The sequence below is a fragment of the Eptesicus fuscus genome, chromosome 8 (assembly GCF_027574615.1).
Source record: "Eptesicus fuscus isolate TK198812 chromosome 8, DD_ASM_mEF_20220401, whole genome shotgun sequence".
NCBI lineage: Eukaryota > Metazoa > Chordata > Mammalia > Chiroptera > Vespertilionidae > Eptesicus > Eptesicus fuscus.
This window is the reverse complement of record NC_072480.1, coordinates 104474767-104493682: the sequence shown is the minus strand read 5'-3', so window position 1 is coordinate 104493682 and position 18916 is coordinate 104474767. Positions and strand designations below refer to the sequence as shown.

General features: G+C 54.0%; 1 protein-coding gene and 1 long non-coding RNA gene across 6 annotated transcripts in view; one reads left to right on the top strand and one right to left on the bottom strand.

The window, feature by feature from the left end:
• AGPAT5 (1-acylglycerol-3-phosphate O-acyltransferase 5) overlaps positions 1–12543 on the bottom strand; it is a 38456-nt gene extending 25913 nt beyond the window's left edge. For 2 of the 4 annotated variants that reach the window (XM_054720202.1, XM_054720201.1), the window contains exons 1-2: positions 12044–12534; positions 2723–2792 (exon numbers count right to left, since the gene is read on the bottom strand). In XM_054720202.1, the coding sequence (XP_054576177.1) occupies positions 2723–2792; positions 12044–12262 (289 nt within the window). In that variant the 5' untranslated portion in view covers positions 12263–12534. Of the gene's footprint in view, positions 1–2722; positions 2793–12043 lie in introns of all 4 variants that reach the window. The other 2 variants (XM_054720203.1, XM_008157767.3) reach the window with 2 other exon arrangements.
• Positions 12544–12643: 100 nt separating this feature from the next.
• On the top strand, positions 12644–18875 carry LOC114228434 (uncharacterized). 2 transcript variants are annotated; one of them, XR_008556802.1, is made up of 4 exons: positions 12644–13075; positions 13783–14025; positions 14699–14846; positions 18202–18875. It is a non-coding gene; the product is annotated as an uncharacterized LOC114228434 (long non-coding RNA). The 2 variants fall into 2 exon arrangements; XR_008556801.1 differs by lacking the exon at positions 18202–18875 and having other exon boundaries at positions 12648–13075; positions 14699–14887.
• The last annotated feature ends 41 nt before the right edge of the window (positions 18876–18916 follow it).

Genomic DNA, 18916 nt, shown 5'->3' with positions numbered 1-18916 from the left:
CATCTTTTGAAAACTGTAGTGGAGAAATTTAAGAACTTAAGTAGTCACAAGACACCAGCTTCATGCCATCTATTTGTTATTTCTTAACCGTTATTGGGGGATATGTTTTTATTGGTTTTTAGAGAGCGAGGGAGAGCGAAACGCAGATTTGGGAGAGGAACATCGATCGGTTGCCTCAGTACTCACTCCACGCCGGGATCAAACCTGCACCCTGGGTGTGTGCACTGACCGGGAATCGAACCCACGACTCTTTGGTGCACGGGACGCTCCAATTAACTGAGCCACACCGACCAGGGCTGTGCTATCAATTCTGCTCCTCAACTTCCTTTTTCACTGTGTTTGTTTATTCTCCATGAGGGTCAGGCAGGAGGCACTAGGCAAAGCCGAGTTATGAGAGGTAACACGCCGCCTCTACAGTCATGTGCACTTGGAGCTCTGACGTCATGTAATCAAGGCATCAGAAAAGTGGCCACACGCGACTTCTTCTATGTGAGCCAGTCAGCTGCACCACTGTGTCCCTGACCCCGGGCCAGCGAGGAGAGGCCGCAAGGAAAGCAAGGGTTCCTGGATGTAGCTGGTGTGGCTCAGATGGTCGGGTGTTGTCCCGCACACCAAAAGGAGGCTGGACGGATTCCCGGTCTGGGCACCAGTGTTTCTCTCTCTCTTCCCCACTCTCTAAAAATCAACAAAAAATATATATGTCTGTTTAAAAAGCAGGGTTTCCTCATGTACATTCCGATTTAACAACAGTTCTATTATTCACACGGGCGCTGCAGAGTCCAGTGCTGCTACACAGGACGCACTTGCCTGGCTCAGACCCAGCACTGCGCTTGTGGTCAGCACCACCATCACCATCACCACAATTATCATCACCACCATCACCACCGTCACCACAATTATCATCACCACCATCACCACAATTATCATCACCACCATCACCACCATCACCATAATTATCATCACCACCATCACCATAATTATCATCACCACCATCACCACAATTATCATCACCACCATCACCACAATTATCATCACCACCATCACAATTATCATCACCACCATCACCACAATTATCATCACCACCATCACCACCGTCACCACAATTATCATCACCACCATCACCACAATTATCATCACCACCATCACCATTATCATCACCACCATCACCAGCATCACCACCAGCATCACCATCAGCATCACCACCAGCATCACCATCACCACTAGCTCAATCTGAGGGAATCTGGGCATCATGTCTGCCCTAGACCCCACAATCCGTTCGATTTGGCTCATGGAGCTCTGGTAGAAATAGGCATCAGCAACAGGCCAGGAAGAGAGACTGTTAGTAGTAAAGAGCCCACTTTTGTCGGGACAGCAAGGTGCCTTTCTAGGCCAGAGTTAGAAGCAGACCACAGGGGTGGGCACTTAAGTCAAATGTAATGAAACCAAATAATCTCAGCCAGTCACGTTGATAACGTTCACAAAACACACAGAGGCATTAAAACTCCTGTTGCCAGGCGGGCATGGCTCTGTGGCTGAGCATCGACCTATGAACCAGGAGGTCACGGTTCGATTCCCGGTCAGAGCACATGCCCAGGTTGCGGGCTCCATCCCCAGTGTGGGGCGTGCAGGAGGCAGCCAATCCATGACTCTCTCTCCTCATTGATGTATCTCTCTCTCTCTCCCTCTCCCTTCCTGACATCAATAAAAACATATACAAAACACAACATCTCCTGTCAACACTTGGTAGCGTCAACTCGTCCTATAAAACCGAGTGTAATCATTAATAAGCTAAATTGAGGCCAATACATTTCAACTTCTTTCGCTCTCTTTGCCGTGTCTATGGCAGAGACAGGAATGAAAGCACTAAGTCGTGGAGTCGCAGTGGGCAGGGGGAGGCGAGGGCAGCCGTACACAGGCCTTCCTGTTGAGGCATCGTCAGTGTCAGCTTGCCTTTCGCTCCCAGCTCCCGAGCACTGCGCTTTTAGAGAAAGGTGAAATTTAGGAAGGTGCCTCGAAAGCAGTCGCAGGTTTGAAGGGAAGAGGGCCGTTTCTGAACGGAGCTATGTGGAGGCCTACGGGCTGTAGCCGTGTGCATGTGTTGCTTTTGGTGCTGTACACCGTTTCTAAGAAGTCATCCCTGGGGAACTTGGGGAGGAGGTCATGCAATCCTCAGCACTATTTTTTATAATTCTTGTGAATCCACAACTATGGCAGAATTATAGCTTAAGAGTGCCTAACTGAAAGTCTGCGCTGTGCTTCCCTGAGACCCCGTCTTCGGAGGCCTCTGTCAGAGGAGCAAGCTGTGGGTAAACCTGCACTCGAGAGGCAGAAGGAACCGCGCACGGCAGACACGAACGTCGTGCTGAGGACATGTGCCTCACATACTGAACCCCTTTCTGCAGCTCAACCGTCAAAATATAAATGCACACTCACTGCGACCCACCAGCCCTTCCAGACACATTACCTACAGAGGAAGAAGGCACAGACACGCAGAGTGCTGTTCAAAGAAGTGGGAGAGAGGAAACGGCTCATTTACACTCATCGCAGGGAAGAGGCAAGATGAGGGGAATTCATGGTGAAATCACAAATACAAGGTCACATAACATCTGCATTACAAATTCATGTTTTAACAAAAAATTTTCATTTAAATATACAACATTGCTCTGAATGCCCACGTATTTTCTGTAGAAAAGCCTAAGATTCACGCAAATGAAATACAAACCTGTGCATTGATGATTTGCTAAATATATTATATTTTCTTTGTTTTTTGGCAAATCTCCATATAGCAATATCTACAAGATAAAACAAAAAGAAAAATTACTTTGATATTTTAAAGCATGTACTTATATAACATACAAAATAGGACAATGCCAAAAAACTGACGAACACACGTCATGATTATTTCCAATCACGATGCACACAAACCAGATTTCTCCTCGGAGTCTCAGAGGGCATACATGGCATGTGTTTCAAGAGTAGGCCACGTTAATGGTCATAAAGTGAAAGAAACACAATGATTTCTTGTGAGCAAAATACAGCAAGCATGTACTGGCTGGACATGCACTGACACGGCTCACAGGACCTTGCTTCCCAGCGCCTCCCTCGCGGAGGAGGCAGGTGCGTGCAGTGCGTGGAAGGAGACATGCACGCACTATGGAAGCGCAGTGCGTGCTGTTTTAAGAGCAGTGCACACAGAACAGCAGTATCCGGGACGTGCGATTTTCAGATGAGATGAAGGTGAATGTTCAGGAAAAGATGAGGCCTTCGACACCTCTGCGTGTCAGACCTTTTGGTTCCCACCTCCTTCCTGGGAGGCCCAGGGCCCGTCCCAATGCTCACAGCAGTGAAATGCGAAGGGCTGCCCTGCTGCGCACCTGGCTCCTGTCCGTGCACTGGGCAGGCCCCGTGTAAGCCCGAGGGCGGAGGAAAGGGTCTCCTCCCTGCACTGCACCAGTCACAGGCACAGCTCCCAACACTCCACTGAAACTTTCCTTTTCCACAGGCACCTGCCTCGGGGTGAGGAGGAAGGAGCATGAGGCAGGCTGTGGTGTGACTGGTGACTGGGCGTCTGTCCCTCGTACCCTGGCTGGCAGGAGCATGGGGAAAGAGCCTGCTCTGCAGCTGGGAGCTGCCTGCTGCAGGAGGTCAGGAGGTCGGCGCCTGCTGGGGCGCCCTGAGCAGCACTGCCTGCACTAGGGTCAGGGGGAAGCGTCTGCCGGAGCGGGGTGGGGTGGTGGGGGGACTGCTGTGCCTGACTGTGTGAGACGACCACTTTTATTGAACACAAACTGCTTACTCAAAACCGCTCGTGGAACAACTCAGAGTGCAGAGCAAGGGTGAGAAACACCCACTGGCCCGCAGACTGCCTGATGCGCTCGCTCAGTGGAATCACTTTTCATTCCAGAAGGGAAGCCGCAGCTTCAGAGGCTGCCACACAGGAAGGTCAAGTCGCAGGGCCTGGCCTCCATGTGGTCAGTGCCGGTGCCAGCCGACTGGTGGGCCTGGAGCCTTGTCTGCCAGCGGCTCCCCTTGAAACCTCGACCATCCCTCACTTGGAGCTTGAGCAAGGGCCCACCCTCCACACCAGCTCCTGCCAGGGAACGCACGCACTGCCAGGACCACTCACAGGCGTGGTGAGACAGATGAGACCCGCTGCCTGGAACATCGAAACCACCCAGACAATATGATGGCTCTATTACCCAATAAAGCGAATTTTTACATTCAAAACTGGGGAAAGTGATTAATGAATAAGAACAATAGCTCTCTAGTCTACCTTGCTGAAAAAGGTCTCTGATTAGGTAGACATGCAGCCACAAAGAATTTCAGTTTGAATAAGATTGCATATATAACGTATACTCCATGTTCATTTATAACTAGAGGCCCGGTGCACGAAATTCGTGCACAGGGGTGGAAGGGGTGTGTCCCTTGGCCCAGCCTGCACCCTCTTCAATCTGGGACCCCACAAGGGATGTCCGACTGCCCATTTAGGCCCGATCCCAAACTGACAGTTGGACATCCCTCTCATAATCCAGGACTGCTGGCTTCCAACTGCTCGCCTGCCTGCCTGCCTGATTGCCCCTAACCGCTTCTGCCTGCCAGCCTGATCACTCCCTAACCACTCCCCTGCCAGCCCAACTGCCCCTAACTGCCCTCCCCTGCCAGCCTGGGTCCCCCCCAACTTTCCTCCCCTGCAGGCCTGGTTCCTCCCAACTGCCCTTCCCTGCTGGTCTTATCACCTACAACTGCCTTCCCTTGCCAGCCATCTTGTGTCCACATGAGGGTGGCCATCTTGTGTGGTGGAGTGACAGTCAATTTGCATATTACTTTCATTAGATAGGATCATTTGAAATGCATTTTTCAATGTGCTTTTATGCCAATGAAATAGGTCTCCAGTAAAAGTCTCCTACCGTAATGCACACAAAATCTGTGGTCTTTTTCTGCCCTGTTTGAAACATTCCACTGATGAGGAAAGTGATGATCCCTCTGCAACAAGATGCAAACATGGCCACTGGTCCAATACCCGTGTGCAAAAGCAGCCACCACGCAGCACCTAGGGGACCTCCCAGCTCAGAGGTCTGACGCGCCCCTCTGTCCTCGGCACTGCCCTCTTCACGGCGTTTTCCTGGGCATCCACATGGGCCGTCAGGGAGCTGGCAGGTTTCCCCGCACCCTCTCAGCGTGTCTCGACCACGAGACCTGAGTACCTGAGCTCAGGATGAGCGTGGGCCGGGAGCTGAGAAGCTGACCTGCTCAAGCTGACACGCAGTGGGGCAGGGAACTAGGGACCACACAGGTTTCTCACCCAGGGATCCCAAACTCCTGCAAATGTTACAAACTACCCTCTGCAAAAACTCCGGGTAAAAAATGTCAATGAGGAGGCTTCACAGGTATTAGAAGCTTCTGTGATTTTTTTTTACTCCCCAAAAGAGATAAGAAACTGGTGAGATAAAAATTAACAACTTACATAAAAAAAAAAAAAACTTGTACAGAAATGCAATGGAGAACAGGAGCAGAGGGGGCCTGAGAGCACAGGGAGCCGGCACCCCAGGTACCAGTTGCCTGTGGCCCACCTGCCGCCATAGCAACCCCTCCCAGGTAAGCACGCGCAGCGGCTTATTCGGTAACTTATCTCACCAGACAGTTTTGCTTTTAAACTCACTTCCATCTGCGCTGCTGAAGTGTGTTGTTTGAGGGCGAGACTATTTTGTCAAGCGGAAACGCTCGTGCCTAGCATGTGTGAGCACTCAGCACGGTCTCTTTCCAGGTATCACCCGTCATTTCTTTATGCGCCTGGATTCCCACCCGGAGCAGAGTCAAGCTGCCTTCCAAAACCACTCGCGCACACCCACAGCCCCGAAACGCCCCCGCCACGCTCGCTTCCTTGGTGTTCACTGCTAGTTCCCACAGAGAGAGAGGAAACGAGCCGAGAGAACTGCGTAGGTTCAAACCACAGCAAGCGCGGTGTCTCCTGGCACGCAAACAAGGGTTCTCTGTCCCAGGCTGTCCCAGAACCTCCCTTCACAAGGCCTCTGACCTGATTCTGAGGGCGGAGTCCGTCTCCCCGCCTTACCTAGTAAAGAATGCGCTCAGACGCAGCGCACCTGTAGATCCTGCTAGACCAAGCCGTCCACTAGCACGGCCAGTCAGACCCCATCCTGCCAGGGCAGTCCCCGCCTCTCCACTAGCAAGGCCAGAATCCCTGCAGGCCGGGCGGCCGTGGCTACGAAGAACATCAAATCCAGTCGTTCCCCCTTCACTGGCAACTCCAAGGGCTTACCATCTTGTAGAAGGGAAACGGACATTGAGATATGTGAGTGCTAATAGTACACATGCTAATGTTACGTATAAGTGACCTGACATTGAGATGGGGTGAGACCAGGACAGATAAGGAAGACCGGGTGTCAAGTTGAAGAAGTAGAGAGAGACAGCAGCCCAAAGCTGCCTGTTGTAGCGTGAAACCAACACGGGGAGAGCCGGGCCAGGGCAGGCCTGAGGAGGCTGCGTGCTCACGCAGGTGCCAGTCTCTCCTGGACACACCTGCACGTCCTCCTGTGGAAGGGAGTCCACGCGGTTCTCCACCACGGCCGCAGCTGCTCGAATGGCCCACGCAGGGTCTCCGTCTGTCAGAGTGAACAAGCACACCCTCCACCCAATTTCCATGCTGCCTCCTATTTTGACTGTCCACCTTCCTCCAAGTGTAAGTGCAACCAATGTAACCTCACCACCTCGCACAGCATCCTCAGAAAACTGGACCCGAAGCTGGACTGCCTTGGACCCTATCCTGGCTTGACCACTAAATTGTGAACTGGTTGTGCCTTGATTTTCGCATCTGTGAAGTGGGAAGAACGGTGCTGCCTTGCAGAGTGACGTGACCTTCGTAACAGAACAGTGCACAGCGCGGTCGCACTGGGAAGCTGACTCCACTCGCCTGTCCTCTCCTCCTCCCTCCCTGTCCAATCACAGCGCCCTGCTGCTGCCTCTCACAGGCCAGGGATGCTCCGCCCTCTCCGCGCATCTGCCCTCCCTAACTCCGAGCCCAGGACTACCACAGACCTTCCCAACTGGCTCCTTCTCGGGCTCCAGGCCAACAGCACTGGCTTCTGGAAGCTCCCCAGGCCCACCTCCAACCTCTGGGCTCACCGAGCACAGAACACAGCCCTTTTCCTGCCATGTCCTGGCCCCCTAGACTGAGCTCCGTAAGGGCAGGGCCTTCCACGCTGGTCACCCCTGCATCAGGCAGTGTCCAGCGAGGCCCTGGAACGAGGTGCCCACTCCAGTATTGAAGGAATGAATGAAAGGAGGATGGGCTCTAGGGGTCTTTAGTGAGACGTGATTACTTAGTTTTGAATGTTTGTTAATATCAACCTCTGCTTAAGAAACCATAGTAATGGGGACTCTTTCCCCTTCCCCATGTGGGAGTCTGTCCTTGTTCGTCAATAAATCTCCACCCTTGCTATAAAAAAGAAAAAAAGAAACCATAGTAATAATTAGGAAATATTAAAGAGAAAATCAACTTCTAATTCCATTTAAGAAGAGTCAGGCCTATATTTTTACTAAATGTCCAGCCAGTGGCTCGAAGACTGAGTGTGGACCTATGTACCAGGAGGTCACGGTTGGATTCCCGGTCAGGGCACATGCCCGGGTTGCAGACGCCAGCCCCAGTGTGGGGCGTGCAGGAGGCAGCTGATTGATGATTCTCTCTCATCGTTGACGTTTCTATCTCTCTCTCCCTCTGCCTTCCTCTCTGAAATCAATAAAGATTTTTTTTTTTAAAGAAGACTCAACTCTCAGTGTATTCAGCTCCACAAAAGTAGACCAATTTACGAGAGAGGCAGATTATGTACACATAATCCCTACCACTATTTTACACTCAAAGTAGGTCAGTAGAAAAACTAATTTATTTATATTAAATTTGAAATTCTACTGTTATAATGTATTATGCTAGTTAGCATTTGGGAAAGAGAGAACTAGCGAACAGAGCCATTAGAATAAAATACATGTTAAAGTAAATTCCAACCGATTCCATCAGGGGAGCTGGGGAGATCATTCTGGATTATCTGGGGGCGGGGAGGGGAGGGGCGCGCCCTAGGCCTCATGACAAGTGTCCTTACAAAAGAGGGAGAGGAGAGTTGAGGCAGAGAGAGGAGGCGGCCATATGACCACGAGGCAGAGACGGGAGGATGTGGCCGCCAGCCAGGGGATGCCAGCAGCAGAAGGAGCTCGAAGAGAGACAGGATCCTCCCTAGAGCCTCTGGGGAGTGAGGCTCACACACCTCGATTTTTACACCTGGCCTCCAAAACTGTGAGAAGATAAGTTTCCACTGTTTTAAGCCACTACATTGGAGCTGCTTTCTTATGGCAATCACAGGAACTTAATATAATTACTCACTTAAATCAGAGCTCCCTCAAATAGTAAAAAGGTGTGTTCTAATTGTCAGTGGATCTCAAATCAAGAGATACAGCCCTAGCTGGTTTGGCTCAGGGGATAGATTAGCCTGCAGACTGAGGGGTCCCAGGTCCGATTCCAGCCAAGAGCACAGGCCTGGGTTGTGGGCTCGATCCCCAGCAGGGGGCATGCAGGAGGCAGCCGATCAATGATTCTCTCTCATCATTGATGTCTATCTCTCTCTCCTTCTCCCTTCCTCTCTAAAATTAATAAAAAGAAATATATTTTATAAAAAGATACATAAAACTTTTAAAATCCCAAAGCAATAAATGATGAAGGTACCCAGTTGAGTTTCAGTATTAAGGAGTTTCTAGGAGAACCTAAAAAGATAAATCAGAAACAGCAATTTTAGCAATCGTGATTGGAATGTTTTCCTGTCCCAAAGATGCGTGCATGTGAAAATACAGTAGTGAAATTAGGAAGGAACAGAACCTGTCTGTCTAAAGTCCCGTGGACTGCGAAGTTCCACTGGGAGGTTTACCTGCCAAGCACACATCATGAACTCCATGGACCCACTTGTTTTCAGCTTTAAGAATTCCCCACGCTGCCTGGCCGGAGTGGCTCAGTGGTTGAGTGTCAACCATGAACCAAGAGGTCACCGGTTTATTCCCCAGTCAGGGCACATGCCCGATTGCACACCCAGTATGGGGTGTGCAGGAGGCAGCAGATAGATGTTTCTATCTCTCTATCCTTCTCATTTCCTTTCTCTAAGATAATCAATGAAAACTTATTTTAAAAAACAAGCAAAGAGCAAATTCCATGCATAAAAAAATACTGTCACAACTATTACAAAGCATTTATTTTTTATACTCATAATTTAAAAGCATTAAAATGCTATTTTTAAAGAATCTAATGAAAATACTTCTGTAATGTATATAATTTAATGAACTTCTTTTCATTCAAAAACTTAAAAGAGCTGAAACCGGTTTGGCTCAGTGGATAGAGCGTCGGTCTGCGGACTCAGAGGTCCCGGGTTCGATTCCGGTCAAGGGCATGTACCTTGGTTGCGGGCACATCCCCAGTAGGAGGTGTGCAGGAGGCTGCTGGTCGATGTTTCTCTCTCATCGACGTTTCTAACTCTCTATCCCTCTCCCTTCCTCTCTGTAAAAAATCAATAAAATATATTTTTAAAAAAACTTAAAAGAATGAGTTAACATTCTTTTATACAGAACAAACCAGAGGATCATCACTGGCCTTGCAATGAAAGCTGATGAACAATTCAAGAAAAAAAAAAAAAGTCCCTTAGCAAAACAAGCTGAAATTTTTAAAAAAGATTTTTTTATTGCTTTTTAGAGACAGAGGAAGAGAGAGAAACATCAATGTGAGAGGGAAACACTGATCAGCTGCCTCCTGGACACGCCCCCCTGGGCGATGAGCCTGCAATCTGGGCATGTGCCCTGGCCAGGAATCGAACTGGCAACCTTTCAGTGCATGGGACAATCTCCACCCAACTGAGCCGCACGGGCTGGAGCGCAAGCTAAAATTTTAATAGAAACTTTGCAATGACAAAGTCATGAGGAAAACTATTAGGTAAAAAATAAGGCGACAGAATGTCCATTCTCACATATCCTTTTCCTTTGCGTTTATATTTAAAAACAGCTATTTTCCCTCCATTGATTTAATCTTAAAAGAAACCATCAGAAATATTGGAAGATAGCCTTTTCTATCCAGGAACCCCAGATTCCAGGAAAAAAGACCCCTGCCCCCAAAAATATATCATGCTCTCTGTTATTAACCAACAAATAACTCCTTGCCAAAAAATAATGCATGGACAAGAAAACTCTCAGGCCTATATTTTTATTAAATGTCCATAACCTGCATTTCATGGCCAGTGGGCAGTGAGTTCTAGGATTCCTACAAAACTTCATCAAGGGACCCACATTTATAAAAGAATGTCTGGTGGCCATGAAGTATAATTCAAAATTTAAATTAAAAAAAAAACAAACACCATGTGCTAAGAACTCCAAAATAAATCGGAGGTCTATACTAAACAAGGCATGGGGTAAAATACTCAATTATCACTGTGAAATTTTACCATTGCTTTTTATTTTTACTTTTTTTTCAAGGCCATCAAAAATTTTGGTTGCCTCCCCCGCCCCCCCCCCCCGCCCAAAAAAATGGGAGAGAGATCACAATTGCGTTTTAAAAATAAGAAACTTGCTAAACAAAAAGTACTTCAATGTGCCCTGACCGGTTTGGCTCAGTGGATAGAGCATTGGCCTGCCGACTCAAGGGTCCCAGGTTCGATTCCGGTCAAGGGCATGTACCTTGGTTGCGGGCACATCCCTAGCAGGGCGTGTGCAGGAGGCAGCTGATCAATGTTTCTCTCTCATCGATGTTTCTGACTCTCTATCCCTCTCCCTTCCTCTCTGTAAAAAATCAATAAAATAAAAAAATAAAAAGTACTTCAATGTATATTGTACATTATATTGCATGGAACATATTCCATTCTTTGAACAAAAATAAAATAACCAGGTACAGGCAGAATTATTTTTCTAAAAGGTAACTGACTTTGCTCTGAGTCCAGGCCTGCTGTCATCTGATGTGAAATTCAATTCTTAAAAACCACATATTCAGGTAAATGTGAAGCGCACAGGGGCGCTTCAGTGAAAAGTTTACATCAGGCCCCCTTTAAAAGTCAACTATCAGGAACTAGTTTTCTGGAAGAGTGATCTTTCTCTCCTAGCAAACCAAGATGCTGGTTTAAATGGAGACCCTGGCTCCTCCTAATGCCCTTCCCCCCAAAAAACAACAACCACCTACAATGGGGGCAAACTCAAGTCCTCAGGGAATCCACAGCCGTTCAAACAGTCTAAACAGTAGCTTAGAGCCTCTGTTGGACACTGAGGCTCTCAATGGCAAAAAGTCAAAACCATCCCCTCCCCTCCCCTCCAGGCCAAACCAAGAAAAGAGGAAAACAAGGGAGTAACTGAATGTAAGTAATAACCAAGAATCAAACTCTTTTTGCAAATTGGGAGATAAAATAAAAACTCACAATTGTTACCTTTGTATGAGACTTCAAAGAACTAAATAAAGAGGCCCTTCTGCTTTTGTTTGTTGTACAAATTTAATCTACAAGCCCAATCTCTACAGAGAAAGCAACAAACAGAAAGAAAGTAACCAGACGGAAAAAAAGAGCAGCCACGCACTGGAGCCGAGACCAACGTTGGCAACACTCGGCGGGGGAGGCCGGGTCTGCGGGAACCGGGGTATCCATCCCCCGCCTTCCCCGCTGCGGCCCGAGGCACACAAAGTTGCGCCTCTGGTCCAAACAGTAGCAACCTGTTTCCCGGGAGTTTAAACAGCACCCCCTTCTCACACCAAACGCCCCAAACTCAGCCTATCGCCCCACTTCCACGTTCATCTGCACCCCCTTCGCGATGCACCGCGAGGGGTGGGGGACCAGGACGGGGGAGGGGGACGGCGGGTCCCAGCGGCGGCTCGGAGGGGCCACGGCTTTCCCCGGCCAAACCCCACAGTGAGACCCCGAAGTGAGACCCCGAACCTGCCCCGCCGCGGAGGGGAGCCCGCAGCACGTGCTCCGGGCCGAGCGGCCGGGCGGGAGTGACGCTCCCGCAGGCCCGGCGGGCAGCTCACCTGCACGCCCGTGTAGTTCTCGAAGAAGAAGAGCACCATGCTCTGGTAGACGCAGTAGAGCCGGTCGTCCACCGCCTGGTAGACGCGGGACGGCAGGCAGGCGGACAGCAGCCGCCAGGCGCCCCAGGCCAGCAGGTAGGTGGGCGCCGAGCCCAGCATCACGGCGGCCGGCAGCACGGAGCGCAGCGAGTACATGTGCAGCACCAGCGACAGCAGCATCGCGGCGGCTGAGGGCCGACTGCGCCGCGGCCCCTCCCGCCCGGCCGCCCGGCCGCCCCGCAGCCGCCGCCCGCGGCCAATCACCGGGCCGCACCCGGCCCCGCCGCCGCCCCCGCACCGCCCCGGGCCGCCCGCCGCACCGGAGACGCCCAGCCGCGTCCGCTCGGGCCTCCGCCCCCAGCCGCATGGGCTGCGCCGCCGCCGGAGGGCGGGCGGGCGGGAGGGCGGGTGCGGGGCGAGCGGACGCGGGCGCTGCGGGCTGGGAGCTCAGGCGCGCTCACCCCCCATGACCCGAGCCCGGCACGCTGCGCCCTGTCGGGGGCGGGGCTCCGCGTCTACAACAAGACTCCTGATTGGCTGCCCGTTTCCACAGTCCCGTCGGAGCGGGATGCCTCGGCAACAACACGACTTCCGATTGGCCAAGGGCGGCTGACGGTTGAGGTGCACCTGCCTGCGGGGGACCGCGGTCTCCGGCCTCTGCGCATGCTCCCGAGCCCCGCCGTGCTGAGGGCGGCGGAGGCGGCGGGCGTGCAGCGCGGCGTGAAGGTGGTGCCGGCCGGACCGTGGCCGCGGGTCGGCTCGAGGGGACGCCCGCCTCCAGCCGGCACGCTCCGTGGGCCCGGCGATGCGCCCCCCCCAGCCGCGCCCTGCTGGGAGCGGACAGGTTCGCACTGTACCTGGATGCGCGGCGGACGCCGCCCCAGGTGGGGGGATCGCGCACCGGCGTCCGCCGGGCCCTGGGGACGGACCCTGAGATGGGGTCGGAGGAGTCACCCCGGCCGAGAAGCGCTGTGGACGCCCAGGCCCCTCCAGGTGCCTCTCCCCCCGCCCCCGCAGGTGCACAGGGCCCTGCCGTCCCCTTCGCGCCCCCGGAGGGCTCAGAGTCAGGCCCTTCTTCTCTTGGCAGCAGGGAGGCCCGCGACGGTGCGGGCAGGCGGGGCAGCCCTTTTCCACGCGTCTCCCCACGCTGGTCACCAGACCGCTCCGTCCGCCTCGCTCCGCTTCCCCCGGGCCCGGCCCTCGGACGGTCTTGGCGTTTCATGAGGAGCCGCGTCGGGGGTGGGTGGTCCTTGAAGGGCGGACATCCTTGTGTGCCCTTCGGCCTGTGGGTGCGAAAGCGGGTCCGGAGGCGGCCCGGAGGCTCTGCCCGCGACTGCAGCGCTGCCGGGATGGTCGCCCTTCAGGAGAACGCCGGGGCTTTAAGTGAAACACCCTTTTCTTAGCGGAAGCCTGGGGGGTGGCTTTATGCCGGAGGCTTTTCCCTGGGAGGTGCTGATGGGGCAGGGAGGTGGCCGCGTCACCTGCACTGGATGGGAACAGGGTGGTAGATGGCGACTTTGGGGGCCACACCAGGTGCTGAGATCGCTCAGGGAGCCAGTATCTGCACAGCTGTGTCGCCAGCAGGAAGCGTCACACACACCAAGGGGTCATGGGTTCGATTCCCAGTCAAAGGCATGTGCAGGGGACAGCCAGTTTGTGACTCACATCATGTTTCTCCCCCCACCCCCTTCTCTGAAAAGCAATCCTGCCTGAGGAGTAAGGAAAAGGAAAACAGAAGAACGCCTCGCCAGCCCGCCTTCACGGTGTGACCGGAAAGGCTCTCCTGGTGGCACCGGGAGTTCCGGGGCGTTGGTGGGAAGGGGACTTCCTGGCACGGTGCACCACGTGGTAACACAATCTCCTCGGCCCTGGGACGACGACAGGTCCTCACGTTGACATTTGAGATGCAGCGGAGAGAGGAGTGAGCCCAGCTGGCGAAAGAGGTGAGAAGGGAGGGGAAGGGGGTCAGGTGAGGACAGCGGCAGCGTGTACCCAAAGGCAGTGTGTACCCAAGGAAGGCATGTACCTGAAGGCAGTGTGTACCCAGGGGAGGCGTGTACCTGAAGGCAGTGTGTACCCGAGGAAGGCGTGTACCTGAAGGCAGTGTGTACCCGGGGGAGGCGTGTACCTGAAGGCAGCGTGTACCTGAGAGAGGCGTGTACCTGAAGGCAGTGTGTACCCGAGGGAGGCGTGTACCTGAAGGCAGTGTGTACCCGAGGGAGGCATGTACCTGAAGGCAGCGTGTACCTGAGAGAGGCGTGTACTTGAAGGTGGCATGTACTTGAGGGCAGTGTGTACTTGGAAGGCCCCATGTGGGCACTGCAGTGGGCCACACAGCTCTGTTTTTTAATCTAGACGCCTCCTAAAAGAATGCTGTGTGCTTTCCACACACATTTTTAAGTTAACATCTAAAATTAAAAGGGGTAAGTTCTGATAAGTTGTACATGACATTTTCCAATAAAGTGGTGACAGATCTTTTAAATGGACCCCTTGGGTTCTAAATACCATGGTGATTTAGTACCCACAATCATCCATTAAAAAATACTCAAGATTTTTACCAATTAGAATTTTACATTGATTGCTTCTTTTTCCTTTTGGAAACATTTCATCCCATAGAATGAATCTCAATGGAGCATCCTTTTTCCTTCACAGTCTTTTGTTGACCAGACTCTTTCATCAAGGTTCTCACAGTGGGAATTTCTTCTGGATTGAGCTCTTTCTATTGTTAGCAACATGATTGAATCCATATATATCACAAAATCTGGTATGTGATGACTGTAAATAAAAGTTAAGTTTTCCTTGAAATGCCTGTCTTAATAGTGCCTTAATTAAAATAAATTGTCTAGTTGTCTCTTGGTATCCTCCGGGCGTCACACCTGACCTCCCGGATTCACACCTGTCCTCCGGGCGTCACACCTGTCCTCCGGGCGTCACACCTGTCCTCCGGGCGTCACACCTGTCCTCCGGGCGTCACACCTGTCCTCCCGGAATCACACCTGTCCTCCAGGCGTCACACCTGTCCTCCGGGCGTCACACCTGTCCTCCGGGCGTCACACCTGTCCTCCGGGCGTCACACCTGTCCTCCTGGTATCACACCTGTCCTCCGGGCATCACACCTGTCCTCCTGGTATCACACCTGTCCTCTGGGCGTCACACCTGTCCTCCGGGCTGTCACACCTGTCCTCCGGGCGTCACACCTGTCCTCCCGGTGTCACACCTGTCCTCCGGGCGTCACACCTGTCCTCCGGGCGTCACACCTGTCCTCCGGGCGTCACACCTGTCCTCCCGGTATCACACCTGTCCTCCCGGTATCACACCTGTCCTCCTGGTATCACACCTGTCCTCCCGGTATCACACCTGTCCTCCCGGTATCACACCTGTCCTCCGGGCGTCACACCTGTCCTCCCGGTATCACACCTGTCCTCCCGGTATCACACCTGTCCTCCTGGTATCACACCTGTCCTCCCGGTATCACACCTGTCCTCCCGGTATCACACCTGTCCTCCCGGTATCACACCTGTCCTCCTGGTATCACACCTGTCCTCCCGGTATCACACCTGTCCTCCGGGCGTCACACCTGACCTCCGGGCGTCACACCTGTCCTCCCGGTGTCACACCTGTCCTCCCGGTATCACACCTGTCCTCCCGGTATCACACCTGTCCTCCCGGTATCACACCTGTCCTCCGGGCGTCACACCTGTCCTCCAGGTTGTCACACCTGTCCTCCGGGCGTCACACCTGTCCTCCGGGCGTCACACCTGTCCTCCGGGCGTCACACCTGTCCTCCGGGCGTCACACCTGTCCTCCCGGGGTCACACCTGTCCTCCGGGCGTCACACCTGTCCTCCCGGTATCACACCTGTCCTCCCGGTATCACACCTGTCCTCCCGGATTCACACCTGTCCTCCCGGTATCACACCTGTCCTCCCGGTATCACACCTGTCCTCCCGGTATCACACCTGTCCTCCCGGTATCACACCTGTCCTCCCGGTATCACACCTGTCCTCCCGGATTCACACCTGTCCTCCCGGTATCACACCTGTCCTCCGGTCGTCACACCTGACCTCCCGGTATCACACCTGTCCTCCCGGTATCACACCTGACCTCCCGGATTCACACCTGTCCTCCCGGTATCACACCTGTCCTCCCGGGGTCACACCTGTCCTCCGGGCGTCACACCTGTCCTCCCGGTATCACACCTGTCCTCCCGGTATCACACCTGTCCTCCCGGGGTCACACCTGTCCTCCGGGCGTCACACCTGTCCTCCGGGCGTCACACCTGTCCTCCGGGCGTCACACCTGTCCTCCCGGCGTCACACCTGTCCTCCCGGCGTCACACCTGACCTCCGGGCGTCACACCTGTCCTCCCGGTATCACACCTGTCCTCCCGGTATCACACCTGTCCTCCGGGCGTCACACCTGTCCTCCGGGCGTCACACCTGTCCTCCGGGCGTCACACCTGTCCTCCCGGTATCACACCTGTCCTCCCGGCGTCACACCTGTCCTCCGGGCGTCACACCTGTCCTCCGGGCGTCACACCTGTCCTCCGGGCGTCACACCTGTCCTCCGGGCGTCACACCTGTCCTCCCGGTATCACACCTGTCCTCCCGGGGTCACACCTGTCCTCCGGGCGTCACACCTGTCCTCCGGGCGTCACACCTGACCTCCGGATTGTCACACCTGTCCTCCAGATTGTCACACCTGTCCTCCGGGCGTCACACCTGTCCTCCCGGCGTCACACCTGTCCTCCGGGTGTCACACCTGTCCTCCGGGCGTCACACCTGTCCTCCGGGCGTCACACCTGTCCTCCCGGTATCACACCTGTCCTCCCGGTATCACACCTGTCCTCCGGGCGTCACACCTGTCCTCCGGGCGTCACACCTGTCCTCCTGGTGTCACACCTGTCCTCCGGGCGTCACACCTGTCCTCCGGGCGTCACACCTGTCCTCCTGGTATCACACCTGTCCTCCGGGCATCACACCTGTCCTCCTGGTATCACACCTGTCCTCCCGGGGTCACACCTGTCCTCCGGGGGTCACACCTGTCCTCCCGGGGTCACACCTGTCCTCCCGGTATCACACCTGTCCTCCTGGGGTCACACCTGTCCTCCTGGGGTCACACCTGTCCTCCGGGCGTCACACCTGTCCTCCTGGGGTCACACCTGTCCTCCGGGCGTCACACCTGTCCTCCTGGGGTCACACCTGTCCTCCCGGGGTCACACCTGTCCTCCGGGTATCACACCTGTCCTCCGGGCATCACACCTGTCCTCCCGGTATCACACCTGTCCTCCTGGTATCACACCTGTCCTCCCGGCGTCACACCTGTCCTCCCGGCGTCACACCTGTCCTCCGGGCGTCACACCTGTCCTTCGGATTGTCACACCTGACTTCCCGGTATCACACCTGTCCTTCGGATTGTCACACCTGCCCTCCCGGTATCACACCTGTCCTCCTGGTATCACACCTGTCCTCAGTGCAGTGTGATGTAGTATGACTTGGGAGGGGCCCAGTGGGAGGGGTCATTGACAAATGCAACGTGGGTCCAGACCCAGGAGTCTCCCAGGCAGATCAGTTGTAGGAAAATTAAGCATTTGAAAATCGGGTCCCTTAAAACTCCTTGTGGCCACCCTGTTACTTATTTCCAGGGGTCCCTGTGGCCGTTTGAAGATTCTGGCAGAGAAAGGAAGGGGTGGAGATGATGGGAGCCGAGTTGGGAAGGAAATGGCCGAGAACCAGAGGACAGCTGGGTCTCATGGGACATGCAAGCGGCTTTGGACAAGATCTAAGGTCCTGGGAGCTACTAGAAGGAGAGCAGAGGGGGAGCGCGGGGCTGGTGCCTGGACTGACCGGGGCGGGTGCGTTTCTCATGCCCAGCCGTGGGGGGCAGCAGGCAGTCTTGACTAGAGCAGGCAGGTGGCCGGATCCGTCAGCCTCCCTGCGTCAGCCAGAGCAGCAGATGGGGACGTAAACACGTGAGCACAGGGAGACGCGGAGTAGCATCCGGAAGAGGCAGGTAGAGCCACACCTGTCCTCGCTCTCCAGACACCAGGTGGGAACACACAGGTGCTGGTGACACACGCTCCGCCAAACGCTCCTGAAAACAGTCTATTTCCGCTCGCAGATCTCCAGAAACCACTGCTGCCAGTGTCTCTGAGGGAGGAAGCAGGGCCAGCGGAGGGTCAGCTGCACTTCCGAATTGTTCGAGGTTTTACAAGGAAGCACTGCCGCAGCCAAGGCAGCCCCTGCCTGTGTGTCCCGCCACGCGGCCCTGCCCACTGTCCCGAGGTGAAGGCAGAGCAGGGGCGCAGCCTCTGGGTGGGGAGCTGGACTGACCGACACGAACTCAAGTGGACCAAGAAGGACTTTCCGAGGCACTGCTACAGGTGTGGCCCCGGAGCAAAGACCCGGCGATGGAGGAGGAGGGAGGCCAGGAGGGGTGCCCACAGGGAGCGGGGGCAGATCTGTGGGCCTGGAACCCAGGCGCTGGGGGAGCGGGAGCCTTAAGGAGAAGAGCACGCGTTTACCCACACGATCACATCTGAACGCGGCTATTAGTTTAGAATGAGAAAAACATCTAAAAAAGTAAGACTTTAAAAGCTGACATGTCCAGCCCTGACCAGTTTGGCTCAGTGGACAGAGCGTCAGCCTGCGGACTCAAGGGTCCCAGGTTCGATTCCGGTCAGGGGCATGTACCTTGGTTGCGGGCACATCCCCAGTGGGAGGTGTGCAGGAGGCAGCTGATTGATGTTTCTCTCTCATTGATGTTTCTAGCTCTCTCTCCCTCTCCCTCTCTATAAAAAAATCAATAAAATATATTTAAAAAAATAAAAGGCTGA